Source organism: Pagrus major, chromosome 5 (genome assembly GCF_040436345.1).
Source record: "Pagrus major chromosome 5, Pma_NU_1.0".
Lineage (NCBI taxonomy): Eukaryota > Metazoa > Chordata > Actinopteri > Spariformes > Sparidae > Pagrus > Pagrus major.
The window spans coordinates 5586019-5610332 of record NC_133219.1 but is presented as its reverse complement, the minus strand read 5'-3'; the positions used below and the strand labels follow the sequence as shown (position 1 = coordinate 5610332).

Genomic DNA, 24314 nt, shown 5'->3' with positions numbered 1-24314 from the left:
AGTAATCAACTTGGGATGTTTCAAGGTAATATCTATCAGTTTTTTTTTTTACCCTATTCATTTTGTCGAATTTTTTTTTTTTTTTAATTTTACAATACACATCTTTAAAAGCAGTTTTCACAAAAAAGAATTTCCCTCTTAATCAGAGTCAGAAATCACCACGTCAGGATCACTTACATACACCAAAATACCATATCATTCACAGCCTGATTTATAGAACATTTTATTCCTAAAAACATCGAGAATTTTTTTTTTTTTTTTTTAGATGAGAACTCATTTGCAAGTAATGTAACTAATCAGCTGTGAAAGTTTCACAGTAATATCTATCAGTTTAAATTTGTACCCTGTTCACCTGCAGTGTCTCTCCATCAAGTTCAATTTTAGATACTATGCTTCTGAGGTTTACTTAAATTGCATACAGACTGTTAACTTGGTACAACCACCCTGTTCTGGGGCAGTTTAAGTGTCTTGCATAATGGAAAGAGAAACTTTCAAAAACAACAAACTTGACTTTCTCAAACCAGTAACTTTCTTTCAGGAGGTCACCTTTCTGTCTTAAGGTTTATTCCAGAATGTTTAAGTACCTGTCCCGGGGAAGCTCCCAGCGGGGATCCTGGGGCAGTTCATACTCAGACACCCCTGAAAGCATTGGAGATCCGCTGGAAGAGAGCCGAGCAGGACGAACCAGCATCACTCCAGAGTGGATGGAGGAGCTAGAGTCCACAGACACCTGAGGTAAAAGAAGACTGACATTACTCCCCCCATAGTGGAACAGACACCAGTAAACATTGACCCTAAAGAAAAAGAAAACCACAGAGTAGTTGCTAATCTAACAACTATTTTCATTGTTAATTAATGTGTTGTTTATTTTCTTGATAAATCAATCGATCGGTTGTTTGGTCTATAAAATGTTGATCATGGCGTCCTCAAATGTCTTGTTCTGTCCACAACCCAAGGATAGTCAGTTTACTGTCAAAGAGGAGGAAAGAAACCAGAAATATTCACATTTAAGAAGCTAGAATCAGAGAAAATTACTCAAACTGATTATCAAAATAGTTTGCAATTGATTTAACAGTTTATAACTAATCATTTAATCACTGCAGCTCTTCATAAGACCATGTCAAAAACACCCAAACTGCTCTGCTTTGGGTAGAAAGGATTCCTCGAACACTCATCATACTGACCTGATGAACAAGACTTCAAGGAGCTACAATGAACCTTCAATTTTTATGTTAGCATAAATATAAACTCAGTGAAGGCAGACAACTTCAACAGGCACTATGTGGTTTTGGAGAAAAAAACTTAAAATCATTTAATACTGACAATATCAATTCAATAATAATACTACAAACTAACAAATATGAAATGTTTCCATAACTGAATAAACATGCTGTTCTCAGAGAAAAATAAGGTCCCCAGAACACTGTTTGAAGCTAGAAAGGTTGCAGGGTTCAACAGATATAAAAAGCGGTTTGAAATTGTGTTGTCCTTTAAGATCAGTTTTTTTAATTCAGTTTATTCAGTCACGAAAAACAAAGAAAATTTGGTTATTTGGTTGTTTATGAATACATTTAAAAAAAAAAAAAAATATCAGTCAATTGAGCTCTTTCTGATTAAAACTTCTTTCCCAAAAATGTGCACCTAGTGCACCTTTAAATAAACAAAAAAATGGCACGTGGAAAGAGGACGAAGAGATGAAAAGGTATAAATATTCCAAACCCCCTATCTACTTTCTGTTACCTGTCTGCGCAGGGGGATGCTTTTGGCCAGCTTGTGGACGGCCAGCTGACTGTTGAAGTCGCTCTTCTTCGAAGAACTGCGAATCTTGACGATAATTGCGATAGCAATCATGACAGCGATGAAGAAGAAGCCCACGCAGTAGATGACAACCTCAAGGTAAGTGTGGTTGGCTGGAGGATAGTGTGGGACAGCTAGATGGGGGTACGCAGGGTGACAGGGGTCAGGGTCAGCAGTCATCAGTGATATCAAATTAACACAGAACTTCTGATTTTATTTACCCAGTCACACCAAATATACCCGTGCTTTCAATTACACAGCAACACAAATTAAAAAAACTGACTACACAAACACGCAGCTGCTCTGTCTAAAAACCAGAACCTTTGACACATATGGGACAAAAACTTATTTCATAGCAAAAACATCACTTCTCTGAAGGTTTCACTTTACATTTCTTGCTAATGTGAGCGTGATTACAGTCTCTTAATTCACCAAGAAACAGTTGGGGGAAACCCAAACGACTCAAATTCTGTGTTACACAAACTAACACTACGAATCAGATAATTAATTTTTTAAATAGAACCACAAATCTAAATGTTTTGTTAATGGATGCAAAACGTATAACAGTGTGCAAAGGGTCTGACTTTTATACATCATATGAACACTTCACACACACAATGTTTCAACACTGCACGTCGTTTCTACTTCATCAAATGTCTAACTTTGCACGTCTACTTGTAGGTCTAATAAAGGCACAAAGCATGAACTCAAAAAAAGTCTTATGTGTTGAGAGTTGTGTGTTGGTGCTGGTAATAGCACAATAGCATATGTATGTGCTAACATTTCAAAATAAAATGTCCAATTCAGACCTTGTTTTTTTCCTCCCATTCAGTGAAAACACCAACGTTTATTCATACCAAATCTTGGGGGTGTAATGGCTTCCATATTCTAATGAAAAAGAGTGAAGTGCATACCTTGGTTTGGGATGTGGCTTTGTGCTCAGGAGCTCACAGTAGTTATGTAATGCCTTTAAAATCCACACAACTACTGTCATTCCTGTCTGTTTAATTTATTTACCAAGACAGTTTTATTTGTTCAGGAGTAGATGTAAATTCTAGGTACCTATTTACTTTTTCAGAACTTGCCAAAAACACTGGGTTTAGTATCTAAATTAGAGGACCATTTGCAATCATTATTATGGAAGTCCATTTCTGCCAATGTGATGGGGAAAAAAATCATGTATGCCATTATAACAAGTAACTCTCTCAAGATAATGACTTAGTAGCTCAAAAAATGTTAGTATCTCAAAAATAATGAGTCAGAATCTTAAAATAATGACTTAGTGCCTCATAATAAGGAGAAACCTTCTCAAAAAGGTCAGAATCTCAGAATGAGTTAGTATATCCAAAAATTTGTATCTAAAAACAATCAGAAACTTTCTCAAATAATTGAGTATCTCAAAATAATTAGTTACCATTTTAAAACATGAGTTAGTATCTAAAAAAATGAATTAGTATCTCAAAAAAGCTTTCAAAGAAAACGAGTATGTTAAAATAATTAATCGGTACCTAATATAATATACTATATAATGAGTTAGTACCTCAAAATTATAATTTAGTATCTTAAAAAAGAGAAACTTTCTCAAAAAATAAACTGAGTTGGTATCTCAAAATAAGTCAGGATCTCATAATAATAAGTTAGTATCTCAAAAGATTACTATCTCAAAAAAAAAAAGGAACTGAGGGGGGTGCAGAGGGAGCTCAAAAGTCATATAAGAAAAGGCAAAGACAGCTACAGGAGGAAGTTGGAACAGTGCCTTTGATGAAATAATACCAGAGAGATCTGGAGAGGAGCAAAATCAATCTCAGGTCATGGTAATGGCAGTGGTAGGGGCCCAGAATCTGGAAACTGGGATTGGGAAAATGAGCTCAATTTGTTCTTCAGCCATTTTGATTCTGGCCCCACCTCCATCCCCACTCACCAGAGTCAGGCATCAGTCCGTGCACCAATCACTCCCTCCCTGGCTACTGTGCACCCCTTCCCCCAACGCACCCTCTTCACACCACTCCACTCCACTCCACCCCTCAGTCTCTCATCAACTGCACCCCCCTCACACCACTCCATTCAACCCCCCACTCCCACCCACTACAGCCTCTCCATGACTGTCAACCAGGTGAGCAAGGAGCTGAGGAAGAATAGGCTAAGAAAAGCCACAGGACCAGGTGGCATCAGCTCAAGGCTGCTAAAGCACTGTGCAGACCAGCTTTGCGAGGTGGTTCTGCACATCTTCAATCTGAGCCTCAAACTTAGTCCCAGTCATGAGGAAAACTTCCTGTGCGGCCCCAGTACCAAAGACTGCAAACCCCAAAGAGCCTAACCACTTTAGGCCGGTAGCCTTGACTTCTCACCTGATGAAGACCATATAGAGGATTATACTCAGAAACCTTCGACCCCTGGTGAGCTCAAAGCTGGACCCCCTGCAGATTGCTTACCAACCAGGTATTGGAGTGGGTGACACAGAGGCCTCTCAGGGTATGGTGCTCTCACCCTTTGTTCTGCTCAAAATATTGATTTAGCATCTTAAAAAAAATGAGAAAGTTTCTCCAACTAATCAGCAAATTAAAAAAATAAAAATAAATAAATAAACACTGAGTATCTCAAAATGAGTCAGGATCTCAAAAATTAGTATCTCAAAAAATAGAATCTAAAAAATACAGATATGAGAAACCTTCGACAAAATGATTAGGTATCAACTTTCTCAGAAAATAAATTGAGTTGGTATCTCAAATAATGAGTTAGTATCTCAAAATGAGAAACATTCTTGAAATTTACATTGGCTAATGTGTTGGTTCCTTATATGCGCAATGCAACAGAAGCAATTGGGTGCAGCAAACATTAGCAGACCTAAATGGCTTCCATCATAACGTTTGGAGGCATAACATGATACAATTTCACTTTTTTCTTTCTTTTTGAATAAAATTGCTCAATATTTTGAGATACCATCTCTTTAAAGAGAATTTTTAAAAAAAAAAAAGTATCTCAAACTCATGACTTAGTATCTCAAGAAGTAGTATCTCAAAATAAAGAGCAACTCTCAAACTAATGAGCAATTTTCTCAAAAATGATGACTTATTATCTAATGATAATTAGTCATTTAAAAAATGAATAAGTATCTCAAAAATAATGAGTTAGTATCTCAGTAAAAAGCTTCTAAAAAAAATTGTAGTATCTCAAAATTAGCAAGAAACTTTCTTCTACTAAATCATTTTGAGAAAGCTTCTTATCATAATGACTTAAAGGATTTTTCATCACACTGGCTGAAATAGGCTTCCATACATGATAATGTATTAAGTATTATTAGATATGGCATTTGGTTGCTTTATGTTAGTGAGATTATATAACCAATTTGTGCTGGAGGCACCGTGTAGAACAAACCATCCCAAACCAAGGCTGCCATACGGACTGAAGTGTACCGTTACACCCCTAACCAACACCAGCAACACAAGTGAGCTGCGCTTGTGTGAAGTGGCTGACTGACAAGCAGCTTGATAATTGGACAAATGCCCATTCCAACCCTCAGGAATGAGACACATCCACTACAGCGAGCCAATTATCAAAGCCAGCTGCTGTGCTCACGGCAGGAAATGACATCAGGAATATATGTCATTTGTAGTGCTTGTCAAAGAAAATCAGCTTTCCACCGAATCAAATGCGAACACCAGTTAAACAGCATAGTGGCAGAGACAGTTCAGTGAAGTTCAAGTAAAACCTGATCAGAGCTGCCAAACAAACCGTCTGTAAATGTGAAGTTCTACCTGGCTGAGGCCATTAATTACACTTCTATGTGTTCTTGTTTTTAAAAGACTACTGGCCTGTTTTTACTTGTCATGTAGCCTAATGCTTTTGGAGTGTTTGGCATTTACTGATTTAATTGAAGAGACAACAGAGCATGGCCCTTACTGTCCCATCTAGAGAGTTTAGATGGAACAGGAGCCATGCTGAGGACAGAGGGGTAGTTTTAGTACTTGTAACTTGCTCTGGCTTCCTGTCACATTTTTCAACAAAACAAGTCCAAGAAGACGATTTTTTTGGCAAATGTGAAGATGGACAGCCAGGCTTCAGTTGGAAAAGCGAAAAAAGGAAATACAGGAGAGAGACAGAACCATTGATACCTTCAAAAACGGTCAACCATGCAGAGTGATGAGAGAACCCGATAGAATTGCCCGCCAAGCAGGTGTACTCCCCAGCGTCATCAAAAGACACATTTCTCAGTTGGAGGACTTCCATTTCCTTGTCCGTGGTGTTAAGGCCAGCAGTCTAGAAAATAACAAAGGAAGCAGACCCAACAAGAGGCCCAAGAGGGGAAAGGGAACGATGAGTAAAGGATTCTGAAAGAGAAAGGGGATGGAGGAGCGTTCTCCTCCGCCATCCAACACCATCTGCCAGAAAAGTACCACCGAGAGCCCCTACAGAGGACTCTGTCAGGAAGAGCCCTCCAGTATCTGTTAGTGGAGGAGCTGGTTAGGTTGAGTCTCCCACACTGGGCCACCCCATCACCACATCAAATACCTCAGTCTCATCTCTACATGCAAGAGATGGGCAACATGGAAAACTTCACAGCAGAACAGAACACTCTCACACTTACACACTTACACAAAAAACAGGAGGTCTGTGAAACATAGGTAAGCAGAGGACAGCTGTGAAAAAAAAACAAACAAAGGGGAGACAGAGCCCGTGAGCCATGCACGGAGGACTTTGAAGGGCAAGGGAGCGAAAGTAATAGAAGAAGATGGCAGGAGAGGCCCTTATTAGGAGGGCACAGCACAGGCATGGGGCAGGAATGAGAATGGGCCCAACATAAACCTGAGACTAAACACTTTCAACTGTTCTGCTGGGAATTTTCCATAGCGTCATTTACAGTCAGGGGCACTGAGGCAGGAGAGAGGGAGGGAGAAACGGAGGAAGGGAGGAGAGAAACAGCTGAGGTTGTCTCCAGTTATACGGCCCTAGTTTTTCCCCGGTGGTCCTAGAAGCGCCTCCACTGTGTCGTCCCTGTGCTGTTGCGTGGTGGTTACCTGTGGACCCACATCTGTTGACAGTCAGCCAGGCCGACTGATTTGCCTCTCCTATATAATTGGACACTTTACATATATACTCTCCGCTCTCCTCCTCAGTCACATTGTAGAGGGTCAGCACCTGAGCATCCGAGCTATTGACCCCAGAATGCTGGAAATAAAAACATGTCATGTGCAGCACAGAAAAAAATGGCAAATACAGAATCAAACTAGATAAAGAATTCATAAAAAGCAGTTTTTGATTATTTTCAGTTATAACAGCAAAACGAAGTCCATATTTTGGAATCAGGATGCACTTTTACAGACAGTACTGGGTATCTGAGAAAAGAACCAACATAGCAACAGAGGACAATTTCTACAAAACAGATTGTAATTGGCTTGTTGCAGCAGGATTGGTCATAGAAGCTCCTACCTTGAGGACACGGACATACGGTAACCCATCAGGACCAACTCGGCTCCCGTTGACCTCAATGTGCTTCAGCCACTGGATATGAGGCTGAGGGTCACTGAACACTTTGCACTCAAACTCCACATCACTGCCCACCACTGCAGTGCGATTAGCTGGAAGGCCAGCCTGCAGGATTGGCCTGTGGGGAGAGCGCTCTGCAACACAATCAAAACATATACAGAGGTTAGTTTAAGTTTCAATTTGTACAAGTCACAATTTTGTTTTTACATTTTATAGCCCAAACGATTAATCATGAAAATAACTGGCAGATTAATCAATAATGAAAATGATTGTTAGTTGCAGCCCTAGTGAACAGTCCACTTTTATCTGCATGAAATTGCATTCACTCATAAATGGATACCAGCCACCTAAATACGCCTGATTTATTTATTTATTTTTTTAAATCAAGATCTGTGCATATTGCCCTGAGATATTAATGAAAGGTCAAAAAATCTTACAATGTTAAAGAAAGTGAGAAAAAAAATCCTACTGACAAACAAACAACCCAACCAACAAACGGACAAGGGTGAACACATAACCTCCTTGGCGGAGGTTATAATTTAAAAGTATACACTTTGACAAATAAAAGCAACGAGTCAAAGTTTTGGTACTGGAAATGGCCGGGCAGATGGCAAACAAGGTCGCCTGTATAATTTGTTCTGATGCTGTGTAATTTCACAAGTTACAGACAATAATTTCTCCCAGCGGGTGTTTCCCGGCCATATTCTGCTTGTAAGAGTAGGCCACAGTAGATGGTCAAGCACATTAAGTATTTAATCTGGAGCTGTTACTGTGAAACTAAATTGTCTTGCTGCTCCATTTTGATGAATGATAACTCTCTCAAGTAAACTTACAGGCCAAGCATCTGGCCAAATGTTGACTGTCCAGGCTTTTTTGACAAAGACATCCATGGGGACATGAGGAAAGCATTTGTGACAAAACTCTCGCCTCATTGAAGAGATCTCACCGCTCAGAGTCTAGACCTCTGTTGAGGTCAGGAGAGGCTCAGGGGGCAAGAGTGACGGAGGACTGTGATTTATAGAATGGATGGTATAGGACTGAGTCAGAGGGCAGGTCCTGAAGGAGTAATCACTTCTCTCCTCTACATGGATCTATCACTCAAGCAGTAAACAGGTTTCATCTATAAAAATGGCTGAGAAACAGATCCAGTTCACCCTCCAAGACTGTACTTTTGGGAAAAGTGTCAAATGCACAAGTTTTATTTGTTTAGTGTAAATATCAACCTTTAATTTGTATTTTACTGTATGCTCACGACATGAATGATTCTCCTTGCACTGTTTTTACCTTACTTTTCCATCACCTTGTGTTGCTGGACTGTCAGTCACCGGCAATGTTAGCCTCATGCACAATCCGATTTTTTATTTTTATACATTTATCTTCAATTTGCATTTCAATCAATCAGCCTTTATTCATACTCGAGATCCTAACCCCTTATTTACAATGACATCAATTCAAACAAAACAAAGAAGGGGAAGAACAATAACATGGAGAAACACGGACAAAAAACACACAAGGCTAGTAAAAAAGCCTAAGCCATAAAAAATGATAAAATCTAAATCATGTAAAATAACATTCAGCTACATAAAACTCCTAAAATTGTGCAGTTATGGCAGATTTATTAGATGAAATAAAGATTTCAACTATTAAATTATCTAGAATAATGAAAATCATGTAAACCATGTAAAATGGTTATGATTAATATAATGCGAATGGTCAAAACAATTACAACTGGTGGTTGGGAGGGTTAAGGTCAAATTTCTGAAATGGCTAAAAGTACTGATAACTACTAACTAACTACTGATTTTAATTAGGTGATCGCTTACCAACAACATCTAGCTGGTAGGTGTGATTGATGCTGCCGTACTGGTTTTCCACCACACAGGTATAGTTTCCCTTGTCAGAGGGTACTACAGATTCCATGATGATGGTCCACACATGGTCTCGGACCTAAAGGGTTTGGGGAAAAGACAAAGTTAAAGTGGCTGGCTTACAGAACAGGATGTGACAGCAAAGAACAAAAATCATCCAGTCCAGATAGGACTCACAGTTGAATAAAATATGTTGTTTTTGTCAAGTAAATGAACTTAATCAGACATATAGTTTATTGTATGAGACAGAGCAAAAAATCTCTTAAAGCGGGTCATTTTACTTCCTGTCCACAAAAGAAACGGTAAGAATAAGCAATGTAGCACTTAATATCTTTTAAGAATTGGACTGTCAAAGCTAAAATGTTTTCAATTAAATGTCATTAACATAAATGAGACCAGCAGGGAGCCAATCATGGCAGCAGAGTTGGAGCTCGGCTGCATTTCTGTGTATAAGAGCGAAAACCTAAAAGATTTTTTCTCTGTCTGCTTTCTCCAAAATTATTAGTCTTCAATCAAATTTTGTTCATTTTAAGGCAAAAACTAACAAGATAAATGACGTGCCATGTGATGATAACAAGATAACCCTCTTCCTGTGACACCACCCAACGTTTTGATCAGAGGATCTTTGTCCTACCTAACATAGACCACAGGAAAAAGGGTGCATGTTTTATATTAATCTGCCCCAGCCTGTCTTATTAGCACCAACTGATGTCTGGCTCTTTTTTTCCAAGACATGTTTTCTTCCATAAATCTGCCAAGACCGGCAGTGTGTGATTAACCAACCAACCTCTAAGGCAATGGCAACATCAAACATGCATGTACACAGACTGAGCCATACGGTTTCCCACATTTAGCTAAAAACGTGATGAGGGAGTCCAGCTGCCTGCTGCCAGATGTGCTGTGCTTAGGTTCATATACATGTGGTGTGCATTATTCCCTCCCTCCTGCATGTCTACATGCAGACGATAGGAACAATAGAAGCCCTGCCATAAAAGCAAAAGTGTGGGAGGGATGACAGACGTCCGCGGCCGCTGATGCAGACCTATGCACCTTGACTGAAAAAACTGCATCCAGATGGTGAAGTATGCTGCCTGGCTGGGTGGAGGTCTTGGTTGAGCGGTGGGGGGGTTTGAAGGGAGCAAGCAGCTGAGAGAAAACTCCTAAATGTGTCCCAGCTGGGGAGGGAGATGGGCTGGGGAAGTACGAGACAAGGCTGGACTAGAATACACCTTGATGGGAAAAGCAGATGCAGGAGGGGGGAGGGTGAATGTACACATACACCCTACACCTGTGAGGAAACCGAAGCTAGTGTAATGGTACATAAAGCACAATAATCAGGGTTTGAACAGCTTTTGAAGAGCAAAATTCAAGCACTTTTCACGCACTTTAAAAAAAAGGTACCTAAACCAGAATCTCTCGATTTTTGTAGGCTTTATCATCTAAATGGTTACTATAAATGCAATTGTGGGAAAAAAGAAGTTTACAGAATTCCTTTTAGGGCTGAGCAATTTATCGATTTTATATCTTTATCGTGATATGAGTCTATACATTGTCCTAAGTGTTGTCTTTTCCTGGTTTTAAAGGCTGCATTACAGTAAAGTGTAATGGAATTTTTTTAACTTACCAAACTGTTCTACTTGTTTTAATACTTGTTTTTAAACACTTTGCCATTATATCTATACTTAATAAAATAGTTTGTAAAATGGCCTTGAAATAACATTGTGATATTTGTAGGCTAGATTGTGATACAAGCACAAAGCACTTCATAAATGCACAAACTGAGCGACTAAATCTAATATCACAATATTTTTGATCCAATACCTCGATATTGTTATTGCACCAATATTGTTTGGGATGATTATTGGTACTTTGACAAAATACTAACACAATGAGATTTTTGAAAAATAATCACCAGTAATGTGGCTATAATGACTAAGTGGGTAAAAGCAAGTGTTAGAAAAATTAGAACTGTCTGGTAAGTTTTTGAAATTAAATTAAATGCAACTTAACGGCATCACTTTAGTAGAGCTGCAATAGTAACTCAATTAGCTGTCAACTATTAAATTAATCACCTGCTATTTTGATAATCAGTGAGTCATTTTTCAAGAAAAAAAAAAATAGTCAAAAATTCTCTGATTCCAGCTTTTTGAATGTGAATACTTCCCAGTTTCTTTACTCCTCTATGGCAGTAAACTGAATATATTTGAATTGTGGACAAAATAAGACATTTAACAACGTCATCTTGGGCTTTTGGGAAACACTGAGCCCTAGTACCAAAAGTCATGAAGTGTGTTTGAGGAGATTTCAAAATATTGAGATAAATATTGGTTCTTGAACATAGCAATATTATTTTAAAGGTAATGTCGCCGAGCTCTTATTCCTTTATACACACAGCAATCAACTCCAGAAGAACAACAGAATCACTTAATTTCAAATATCAAAATTATTTTGGTTTACATGGATGATTGTGTAGATCAGATCCGAAACTTTTTCCTTTCGAGGGCCAAAACTGAAACTTATTAGCGGACCACGGACCAAAAGGAAACACCTTTTGTTTTGTTTTGTTATTTTAAGATGCTAAATGGTACTGTAAGGATGCCCTGACAGGTAAGTGAGAAAAAAATTAATCTGTTGATTCGTTTTCCAAGTCTGCTCTAAAGTGTTTTCTCATGTGCTTATGATTTAAGTACAAGTGGAAAAAAATGCCAGGATAATCTTTCCTTAATCCAATCCCTTGAAAATGTTCCTACTTGCCTCCCAGGGCTTCCGTAAAGGAGGAATCCCAAGTTCCTTTAATTGACGCACTTCCTGCTCAAAGTGTCACCCACTGTGTCCAGATTATGAAATATAACTGATAATCACAGATCCTACATATCTGAAGAGCATTTTTACCACAAAAAAATTTAACCGCATCAAGACATTCATAGGACAATTCCTTCGGTTATTTTTTTTTCTCCAGTGGAAACATCTGGCAGGCCAACTTTGGCCCTCGGCCCCCACTTTGGGAAGCCCTGGTGTAGATGAAACATCAGATTATGTGGAAAATCAAGTATTTTTAAGGAGCATATTTGAATTAATGCATATTCCTTAAACACAGCTAACATTAAGCATTTCCCAAAATTCAAAGGCTTTGTACAAATCCTGAATATTTACAGCCTACTAACACATAAGGATCATATTGTATGTTGGTTAATACAATGACTGGCTTTTAATAACTTCATTGTGCCCTATGGGAACTGACTGATGGCTCAGACAGAATCTTAAAAAACAGATTAATCATCTCTCAAGAGTCATGATGCCATTTACAGTAAATGAAGGTGATTTAAAACAGATCCGGTCCACACCTCTGCTAAGTAAATCCACAGGCTGCAGTAGACCGTCTTATCTGCTATTATAACCTCAGTTTATCAGCAGTTAGCGTCACATTTGAATACAGCTTGCCTGGAAATGGGAAGGTGTTGACAAAAGGAGTAATCACACCACACGTCATGTCTCACTGTTACAGTAGGTAACATGGTAAAGGTACTGCTGCATGGATGTAATTACACAAAAGAGCATACCCAGAATGAGTACAGCCAATGTTATCCTTCATCCAGACTCATGGCTAGGATTGCCAACATGGAGATATTATTACTACGACACTATCTGGTCAAATGTGAACCTTGCCTCTGCTTTTCACTTGCAGGAAATGTTACTGCAGGGGTGATCTAATGCGGAGATGAGATCACTGACACATCTCCACTCGTAATTTGGAGTGATTCAATAAGAAATGCTAAAGAGGGTAAAGAAGATTTTAATTATTTACCTTGAAGCCTCCAATGCGATGGTCTCTCTTGAACTCCTTGCCATTCTTGTACCATTTCAGAGTGGGAGTTGGGTTTCCGTTGGCCTGGCATCTAAACTTCACAGTTTTACTGGCTGGGACAGCGTGAAGCTTCTTCTCCATTTTTTCTGGATGAGCCCACTCTGGAGGCATTGCTAAAGCAAAAGATAGAAAAGGACGATTGCAGTTGAGTAGCCAATACAATTAGGTCGTTGATTAAGATGCAAAACATAAAATTAACATAAAATTGACAGGGCTTTATCATACACATGTATTTGACTCAGCATGTCATCGCAGTGCAGCGGGGATTTGCATTTCCATTACAACAGGGCTAACGGCTTGAAGGTGTGTCTTTAACTAATGAAGTGCTTACTTTGTGTTGTAGTGGGAGGGGCTATAAAAACATTCTCCCCGCAATACTACACAGCTCCACCAATGTGATAAACATGTATCATTTCCTATAAATTCTTAACAATAAAAGTCCTGTTATTTAGTGATTTAAAGCTTTTATCATGAATCAGGAAATGTTGGGTTTTCAACAGCAGTAACTTTGCAGCAGACGACTTTTGAAAGAGCTGAAATCAAACATGATCAAACAGTAAAATACATCATATGTCAGAGTACGAGCAGGGACAGAAAAACTAAAACTAAACTTCAAACCACAAGATTCAGTAAGAAGCTACAAAGCTACTTGGAGTTGGACAGAGGGATATTTAAAAATGCCTTTCTCTCTGGTCTGGTGGCGCAACGTCACCACAGCCTGCATGGAGGCGGGACAGGCATGCTTTGGCCCTATCCCGGAGAGGGTCTATCTAGGGTACTGCTCGGTTAGACCTGGCATGGCCAAAAGATCCAGTGGAAATGCCCCATAAAAGTCCCCTGGCATGCACGCTTTGGCCCCTCTCCGGAGATGGTCCATCAAGGGGTGGGCACGGCTCAACTTGGCACGGTAAAACTGATAATGGAAATGACCCTAAAGCTCCTTTTATAGAAAACATTACAGATTTGCTCGCTCCAAGAATTGCCACCTTATCCTGGTGGTGTTTGTGGCCCTGGAAGTGGTGTTGTCAGGGGCAATAGCTCACGGTGGGGTAAGTTGTCTGGCTTAAGGAGGAGCTGGAAAACATTGCTGGACTACCTTGCTTAGTCTGCTGCCACCATGACTAGCCCTCGGATAATTAGCAGAAAATGGTAGGATTACATAATGCTTGTTCAACCCACCCAAAAATATATCTAAATTACAGTCACAGGGCTTGGCAGTACTGCATAGGTAAGAACCTTAAGTTTCTTTAAATAAAAACTTGTTTTGGATGCGGTGGCTTTAAAATTGCCTCAGTTACATAAAAGTAATGTTGTGAAAGTTTCAAAGCGAGATAAAGCACCAAGAGTCGGAGCTGGCATGCTTGTCATGCTTGGTGGGACACTAGATTCTCTGAGGGCAGAGTGGGCAGTAGTAGCAAGATAATAAAATGAAGTCTGAGTGTCTTAATTGCTCCTGGGATAAATTGGAAGATATCTAAGGTTAACCATCGTTAGTCACTGCAGTCTACTCATGTAAAAGCTGTCACTAAGGGAGTAAAAACCCTCTGATTCAGGGTGAAATCATTCACCCAAATGTGACCCCCACACACACGGCAGGCCCATAATTGAATCATAAAGCTCTCAAATCACTGACCATGACCATTAGTCAGAACCCCGTGACTCTGGGCAAGGGAGTAATGACCGTATGGTGCAGTAGCGTTAGTAACGTGAAGAGATAAACACACTTACGCAGCTGTTTTTGACTACCCAACTGTTCCTCTGACGAAGACTCTTCATCTTCATCATCATCCTCAGATGAGGCCAGGGCATCAACTACTGAAACAGAAAGTAGAAACAGTCTCATTTAAACTGATTCACACAGTATTTTAGTCAGTTATTTTGATTCTTCAAATGCTCAATATGCACACAACTACAAAATACACTATAATCAACACTACAAAATACACAATGCTCAAAACTACTTTTCCTCTCAATCTCTCCCTGACAACTATCAACCTGCATCTCTTCTCCCGAACATCTATTGTCATGTCATGTAACGAGATTATGTCATCACATGCATACAACGTGATTAAGCAGAAGAGGAAAGCCTTACATTCCTGCTGTAAAAAGAATGGATGCTATACTTTTATGTTTTTTTATTTTAGATTGATTTAAACAGGATCATATCAGCAACAATCTCCTGCTGCCAATTGGAGCCGCCCACAGGACGGAAGTTTACACAAAGAGTAAAAGAATCTGGCAAAACTTTACAGTCAAACTACAAAGGCTGCTGCAATTTCTCTGCACTGTTTCTATAGCCCAATTCACACTGCCCTTTTCAAGGCGGGAATCATGCGCCGATACTCCACCTCGCCGCCTGTGTGAAAGTTACAGAGGCAGAGAGGGGGGACAGTTTCGCTCCGCCTCTGATCCGCCACCGGAGGTAGTAACAGTGGCGCAACAGAGACGGCATCTGTGTGAATGGAGAAGCCGGCAGGGCGGTACAGAGTGTGATGGTCTGATGGTGTTCACAGTCTGACAACTAAATAGATCCTTCACTCATCAAATAAAAGAGAAATGTCCCACACTTCAACCCAACAACAGTAATGTGGTAGCGGGCAGTGTCTTCAGCATCTTATGAGGAAAAAATATCGCAGTTATATGTGGAAAAGTTTCTGTCATTCTGTCTGTCCTACCGACTCTTCGTCACATTTCTGCCCGAAAAACAGCATCTGTCCCCAGCAGCAGAGCCAGGCGGCTCCCGCAGCTGAATGGTGGGGATTATGTGACTCGATTTAGAGCAAAACACTTTCACTCACCAAGTGTTTGTCACCTTCCACTATTGTGTTGTTGTAGTTACTGTTTCTGGAAACTTGTATAAAAAAAAAAAAAATCACCACAACTGTCAGCCCTCCCGACTGAGACTTTAGTGATTTAGAACAAAAACAAGTAACTTTGTCACTTTCCACGATGCATGATGGGTCAGGATCTCAATCACAACACATTATAACAGCGTCCATGTAATTATAGACAGTAGGCGGATACATGTTCAGATTCTCAGGTGGAAACCTGGGGAAGCACGTGTAAAAAAAAAAACCCACACAGATGTCAGCGTTATTCTGTGTACCATCACGCCTCTTTTTGGTTCCGAACACCGGTGTGCTGTATGAAAATGACACACTGGAGCAGCTTTAAGACGGCGCTGCTTGGTTTAGTGTGATAATGCGGAATCTCTGTGTGAAAAGGGCTTATGACTTTACCTGTGACGTTGAAGAAGACACTGTGGTTACCGAAGGTTGTGCAGGCGTACAGACCAGAGTCTGTCAGCTCCACAGCCTCGATCTCCAGCTGGCCATTGCGAATGCGTGTGTGTTCTCCATCCACTACTGCCACTTGGTCTTTGGTCCAGTTAACAGCATCGTGGGAGTCCCGGGCAGAGCAGCTCAGATCCAGACGATCCCCGAGATAGAGTGTGAACAGCTCAGCTTGTGTTTCTACCGAGAGTACCAAAAAGAAACAGTGGGACATGGTTATTAGACACACAAGAATGGCTCCATGAAAACAGAAAATAGTTCATTTTTGTCACAAACTAACTGCCTGATACATACTCCAAGTTATTAACAAGCTTGTTCCTACTAAATAAACTGCAAAATATCTCTGACTAAATAATAAAGATCGAGAACATAGTGTCTAAAACGTTCAGCTCACACAGAAAACGAAGCAAACACACATCAAAAAGTGCCTCAATCATAAAACAGGAACAGAAAAGTCCCTCCTCGATTTCCTCCCAGCAAACCGCTTGCCTAACCTCCCCCAAATTAAATCATATCCCAAATTAGTTAAGGCCCCATCGTCAGGCAGGCAGGGAGCTACTTGGGAAAGGAAGGTGAAATTCAATTAGAAGATTGAAGAAAGGGGAGGCGTCACCGAGAGAGACACCTGAGCCCCCCTGTTCTAAATGACTACAGAGTCCACAGGGGGAGGGGGTAACCCAATTATTCTGACACATTGTCTATCACAATGGTGTTGTTTGTCTAGTTACAAAAGGTAAAGATCGTCACTGGACAATTTGCTTGACATTCTTGCTGTAGGATCACACATTTATGCCAACAACACATGCAAGGTCCACTGTTCCAATTAACATTTGGATAAATGTAATCTAGAATAGGTCAGAAAATTGTGAGAAATGGGCTTAACAACTAAAAAAAAAAAAAAAAAAGGGTGGGGGGGTATTTGACAGATAATGACACAAGTTAGATTTTAGTGGGCATGGTAATTTTTTATTTCCTTTTAACTGAAAAAAAAATATAAAAATGATGATGATGTGATTCTTTTGGAGCATCTTTGGAGCACCACACTGCTTCTTTTATAATAGTATGTTGTGACACATTTTACCTTTATCAAAAAAATGCAGCTCCTGTGATTTGGATAATTCAAAAAGCATATTGCACAAAAAGAAAAATGAATTAGTATCACCTTATAACATGAAAAGTTGATCGTTATAACAAGATATTTTCACATTATAAGATGTTTTTGTTATTGAGATACACATTTTTTTCTTGTTATAACAATATACTATTCATCTTGTAACATGGAATGTTTCATGTTTTAACATGTTCATTTACCGATAATTTACGATATTGGCATACCACAGATATATCCGTATCAGCATTAGCGGTGTCTGATATGCACCAATATATAACTTTTGTTTAGACATGATGCAGGAAAAGAAGCTTGGGGTAATTTATCATTTTCAAATTCCCAGTGACCTTCACTGTTTCAGTGCAGTGATGTCATTTTGGACAACAAACTATTATTATTGTTGTTAGACTGTATCCTGTCTATGTTACATATCTTTGTCACAAGTGTTTGATCAAAATTTGGGAGGTAATTGCAAAAAAATGTGTGCACATGAATATCAGACTTGTTTACTTCCCAAAATCAGTGTTGGCCTCAAAAATCAAGTAACTGTTGGACCCAAATCATTTTGTTATGAAAAACATTTCACGTTATAACAAGATATTTTCATGCAGTATTATCACACTATAACGTTTCATGTTTTGACAATAAGCTATCACGTAATTACATGAAACTGATATGTTAAAATAAGATAAATAGTATAGTTAAAAGTGTTAACACACAGTTTATTGCCCCCTCCCATTTTTTCCGGCCTGGATTAAGTCCTAAATTTGGGAGGTTATTTAAGTGGATGTGAGTCTCTCTATTCTTAGACTCTAACTGAAGATGCATATGGCGTCGAAACATTAGTTCATAAAGTTTGTTGCCTAAAGCAGTGTGCTCTGTTCTCCAGTACAGTTAATTCTGAAGTCTCTCCTAATACAAGAAAAGTCTCTTGATATACACTGTGACATGTTTTTGTGATGTAATAACAATAAAATATCTTGTATAACATCTTCTAATGACATCTTAGAATAATACCCTGCTGTAGGATATATCACTTTGGTTAATTGTTCAGCCCAAAATGCCAAACAATTTCCCAGATGCCCAAGATGGCATCTTATTTTGTCCAAACAACACTATAAAACTAAAAAATATCATGTTTATAATCGGCAATCCTCCTATTTAAGAAGCTGGAACCAAAGAGGTCAAAACTCCAGCAACAGTTGTGGTATACGGATCAACTTTATGATTAGATCAACACATTTCAGCTTCTTGCCTTCATCATGAAACATATTACAAACAACATTTAAATAGGGTAGGTTTGATTTTAATGTTGTCTGTAATTTTTTTTATGATGACCCTGATGAAGGCCACAAGCAGTATCGATTGGTCTAATAATAAAGTTGTTCTGTATACTCCAAGTGTTGCTGGAGTTCTGACCTTTGTAGACTTTTTCCCCTTTCTCTATGCACCTTGTAAGTAGTACTACTCTGCTTCTACAGGAGCTGGAACCAAAGAATGCTTTCAAGGTTTAAGTTTAAAAAATTACTACTAATTGCTTAGCAATTATCTAAATATTCGTCGGCCAGTGTTTTCACGGCAGACTAATTGAATAATTGACAAACTGTTTCAGCTTTAGATGGCATTGTTTTGTTGCTTTATCCAAAGTAATCCACTGTGGCAGCACTTCAATGCAAAATCTGGGGTCATTTCACTCATCCTCCTTTCCCATTTCCTACACAGTCCCTTTGGCATTATGACAAAAAAAATGAAGAAGATAATCAAATGCCATAAGCGATCCCTCAAGATAAAATAATTCTCAAAGCACACTGTGTGTTTGTAAACGCACTTCCTCACGACAGGAAGCACATCTATACAGCACAACCTCAGGACAACATCAGCAAATCTAACTAATCCCTCCCACCATCAGAACAAAACCCAGTGAACAATGAAGGGGAAGAGGGAACCAGTGAGCATGTGCACAGGAGCAAGCAAGCAAGGGCCTGCAGCAGCAGGTTCTAGTGCCAGTTGCTATGGTGACCCGCCTTGGGCATAGTAAAGGTATTTCCTGGATCACATGTGTCTGACAGGCCCTTAATCCCAGCAGGAAAAGGGGCCGGGGTAGGATCAACTTTCTCCTCAAAAACAAAACCAAAGGGGGGAGAGCAGAGGCGGCATTTAGTGATGGGATGCAGCTATCCAACCTGGACAGAGCCTTATACACAAGCTCTCTGTGCTGTGTGTGTGTGTGTGTGTGTGTGTGTGTGTGTCTGTTGTTGTTACTGTCTGGGGCAGTAGGTCTCTGTCCCTGCCCTTTAAATGGAGATGTCACTGATAAGACTGTGTCAACATCCCAGCTGTTAATCTAGCAGCAGGCATCATAAAACGCCCATAAAAGCTGTAAAATGTGCTGGTTGCTTTATTGTGGGCCACAGTCAGGACCATTTGTGCTTCTGTGACAACCTACTTCAAACCGGAGTGAGATTTAACAAAACTAAGTCAGGCCAACCCTACTGAAGATGAAGTTGATGCTGTTTTTCTAGCAACAGCGGTATCACTCACAGAAAATGTATTTTCATCTCAGATGTAGGTGCCAAGTTTCCAGCATTTTCTTTGAATTTGAGGATGTTTCATCTCAATTAATCCTCCTGCTGCTATGATTGGATTAAAATGGATTAAGGACCATATTTTCAAAAACCAGCCCACCTGGAATGGCCTCGCATGTGTTCTTCCGACCATTTGGAAAAATTGATTGACGTGGCTTTTAATCAGTCTAATTACACAAACTGTGAAAGGAATTTTGTGAAGAAGAAAGCAGTGAGAGGTTTAAACTGGGGGTGGGGGTGGGGGGGGGGGGTGGGGGCACTAGTCTGTTAATTCAAGACCAACAAAAAGGAAGACTTGGCGCCAGTCTATGCAACTTTCTCTGGCTTCAAGATAGGAAGCAATATGCCGTGTGAATGACTTCTGGGATTTCCTGCTCTCACTGGAGTGATCTCTGAATGAAGTGAAGTCAGGCTGGTTAAAGCTTGGTGGTGGCACACAGAGAAAAACTGCTGTGGCGAGTTTCCTCTACCGATTTGAACAGAGCAGAGTAAAGGGGTGGCTGACGTGTGGAGGGGATTGATGAGAGACAAAAGGCAGCACTGGCAGGAAGCAAAAAAACAAAAAACTTCACTGAGCCAGTGTCCCTCCTGAAAGCACTCCAGTGGAGGAGCTTTTCATTCCTAAATGAGCCGCTGACAATCAGCACGGATTAACACTTGGGAGCTACATGGATTACTGTGCACTGCAAAATTGTTCCAATGTCATTCAAATGAGTTCAGCTACATTTAGCCTTACATTGTGGCTTTAATAGACAAACAGGAAGACCAGCAGCTCTGAACAGAATGACACTTTATATGTTTATCTATTACTTCTGTCTGCTCTACTGCAGGTTTGTTTTAGGATATCAGAAAGTCACATAGTTTGAAAAACATCATTAAAAATGTTTTGCAGAGACATGTTGCTAAAAAGTAATCCTATTGGGGTTGTCACAATTTTTGATTCTACATAGAAAATTGATCAAAATGATCTTTTAAGTTCACTCAGCAAATTCAAAGGCAGTACTGGCCAGAACTAAAGACACTGCCAAAGATCCTATAATGATTTATCTGGGAAATGGTTTAATCTGAACAGATTTGATAAACTGAATTTAAATCTTTTGTTGTTTATTGCTGAATGGTGTTAACTGAAGTTTGGTATTTTTTGTTGAACTTTGGAATCTTTATTTTTGGTTAATATTATTTGAATTTGAAGATGTAAATGATAGTTCTCAGGGCATAAAACCAATTATCTGTTGACTTTGCAAATCAAGATGCAAGCTGAAACAATAGCAAAGCCATCAGTGGTGAAAGAATTATTTAGAGAATCATTACACCCTTAAATCCAATGCACCAATTCCATTTTTCCCACCAACATGGAACCATTCTGAGCATTTCAACCAACAATAAGTTGGTTCGAAAGCCAAAACAATAGCTCCCAATCGACAACAAAAAATAGCAGGTTTTCCTTTACCTGAAGTGGGCATGTAATATTCTACAGGTCCTTGTGCATTGTGGATCGCCCTCCGTTGGTGACACTTTTTGCACCAAGGTTCCAAGGTGCTTTCTAGCCAGATTTTTCACACAGGTAATAAACAGGATAACTGATAAACCATTTAATTGTTTCTTAGCTGTAACTGTTGCTTAAGGATGATGCAAACGGTCAATGTGATACCATGTAGAGCCCCAAACTGCATCAGAAAGCTTCCTTTAAGACTGGAGTCAGGTTCTTCTGAACAATTCAACTGCTTAACAAATGTAGTTTGACATAATTTTTACTGCTCAGACTCCATCTGTAAAAAGCTTTGGGGAAACGTTCTTTATTTGCTGAACAATTTTATACTGACACAAATATTGACTAACACAAAAGGGAAAAACAAAATGGACAAAATGAAAAAACATCTAAATGTTTAGAATTTTTACGAGCACATTCACAGGAGCATACTCTTATCTTATCCATCATGAAAAGGGTCAAACTTTTTCTCTGTTGATATTTTGTGTCTTAGCTCCAATGTGTGCAGGAGAAGAACCTTTGTAATAAAGCACAACTGGTGAATTGTATTGAATCTTTTCTCAAGTATGTGGAAGCTTTGATGCTTGAGGTTCAGCTGTTAGACTACAAGTTAATGTTTCTTCCATCTTCAGGTGTTATATGATAGTTTTATTGTCATATATTATTTTTATTTATTAAGTTACATTTTAAATTCTAATTAAAGTTGTTTTGTGCATTGATGGTGATTTTTTTAACAGTAGCATTTACATAAAAACTTAAAATAAAAGATAATTTTTTGGTTATGTACCCCTAATTATTATATTTCCCACTAACACAGGGTTTAAAGTAAACAATAGTGCATCATCACAGACAGATAATGAACAATATAGGGAAAGTAAAATGAATCCGAGAGTGAACTGACTTCAAAATAACATCTGAGCGTCAGCAGAGCTGTGCTCCTCTGGGCCCCTGTCACTGTCTGAAAGAGTCTTTCTCAGGACTGAGGCAACTCTAGATTTGAAGAGCCCTTTACTGAAGGGTCAGTGGCTCATCCACCGTGACTGACAGCAGAGCATCAAGTCACACAAACCCCCTGGGAAACAACATGAAATAACTTTCTGACAATTCACCGTCACCACCAGAAAAATAAACCAACACTGTGAAGATGAGAGGAAAAACACATCAGAATGATCCCAGTGAGAGTCTGTAATAGTTTGAAAAAGGCTGTTTATGTGGCCCCTGAAGAAATTCAATGTAATACATTTGTTGATGTGAATATTCTTTTCTTATGTGAACGACACACAACCAAAAGCCACACAGACAAACAAAGAAGCACGCATAAGACACGACAATTTCCATATAACTATTTTGTTTCCGAATCGAGACAAAAGGAATGCAACCAAATGCTTCTGCAGTGATTGTTTGTCGACAGCTGAAGCCATCCGTCACCCAGCAGGAAAGCAGGGGGGGAAAGTGAAGCATTCCCAAGCAAAAGTCAGTGGGGGAGCGGGAAGAAAAAGCACAGAGGCGCATAGATAGTACCTGGCCATTTGGTGATTAAGAACAGGGTGGAGTGTAAATGCATCAGACCCCCCCCCCCCCTTGGTGGAAATTTATGGCTCACCTTAGAAGACAAACATTCTCCTGAGACACCCGATCCTCGAGGATAAGGGAGGGCTCAAAGTAGCATCTTCTCTCTTTTTCAAAAAAGGGGTAATTTATAGTTTCCCTGGCAGTCAACTCCTCTCTCAGTGACAACAAATACCTTTTCATTACAAAGGAGGAGAGGAGCAAGGACTGCAAGGTAGTGGGGCTGCCCTTGGGCTACAGATGGGAGTCATTTATTCCTCCCTGTCCCACTGCTGGCTTAAACACAGCCGCAGCCAGTTTATTTTAGGGCTTACAGCCCAATAGAGACCATCTTGCTTAATTACTCTAATTATAATGCTGGGCTTTATCATATTCTTTTGCTGCTCTCCACTTCCGACTGCAGAGTGTAAACATCCAAACCCATCTACCCACAAGTCCAGGCAGCTATTACACTGCTGGACTGCGTCCAAGAGACACATTTTTAGGGATTCGATTTCAGTGCCTCTTTCCCCTTTTCAGGACTTGTATAACAACCAGAGAAAATCTGAAAGTTGTACTATTGAGTTTAGGAACAAGATCATTCGACCAAAAGTTCAGCCAGTAAGCTCAGAGTAAAGAATGAGAAAATGTTTGTGCTACATCTGACGGAGCAACAACATCAAACTCAGTTGAAAGGGGTCGGTGGAGGAAAAACTGATGCTACAAAGACTTAACCGAAGCCTGGAGTGTGTTAGTGTTACATTCCTGTTCTTAGAACAAAGCTTTGATTATCAAGACAAGAGTAAAGATAAGACAGACTTAAGAAGTTCAAACAGTTACAATATATTTATGATACTGCACCAAGAATGTGGACAAAAAGTAGCATACAAATAAAGAGTAGCTTTAAGTTATCAACCATCTTACCTTCATCAGCGTTGGCAGGCCGGCACTGGGTCCTTAAAACTTGGGCGAATAAAGCCAGAAACAGAAGTAATCTTGGCCTCATCAGCATCCTGCTGAGGGAGCTACAACTGTTGGTGCTTCTGCGACTGGAACTCCATTCAGACCTTTGGGGCATCAGCAACAGGTCATTCACAGTGCAAAACTAGAGACAGATAAAAAGAATAAAAGACAAATGAATGCATGACCATATGAGTAAACCTCATGGCTTTAACAGTCTGTTAAGAGTGAGAAAAAATCAATTCAGGGTACAAGTTTATTAAGAAAGAAAGAAAGATTTAGTTGGGCGATGTGAGAGGAAAATGGACTTTGATATG

General features: G+C 39.6%; 1 protein-coding gene across 7 annotated transcripts in view; it reads right to left on the bottom strand.

Moving 5' to 3' along the window:
* The window catches only part of fgfr1a (fibroblast growth factor receptor 1a), a 39250-nt gene that overhangs the window by 8923 nt on the left and 6013 nt on the right, over nt 1–24314 (bottom strand). For 2 of the 7 annotated variants that reach the window (XM_073466197.1, XM_073466198.1), the window contains exons 3-11: nt 23962–24142; nt 16254–16487; nt 14743–14829; nt 12955–13127; nt 9105–9228; nt 7225–7415; nt 5910–6054; nt 1735–1931; nt 585–730 (exon numbers count right to left, since the gene is read on the bottom strand). In XM_073466197.1, the coding sequence (XP_073322298.1) occupies nt 585–730; nt 1735–1931; nt 5910–6054; nt 7225–7415; nt 9105–9228; nt 12955–13127; nt 14743–14829; nt 16254–16487; nt 23962–24115 (1451 nt within the window). In that variant the 5' untranslated portion in view covers nt 24116–24142. Of the gene's footprint in view, nt 1–584; nt 731–1734; nt 1932–5909; nt 6055–6812; nt 6964–7224; nt 7416–9104; nt 9229–12954; nt 13128–14742; nt 14830–16253; nt 16488–23961; nt 24143–24314 lie in introns of all 7 variants that reach the window. The other 5 variants (XM_073466203.1, XM_073466200.1, XM_073466199.1 and 2 more) reach the window with 5 other exon arrangements.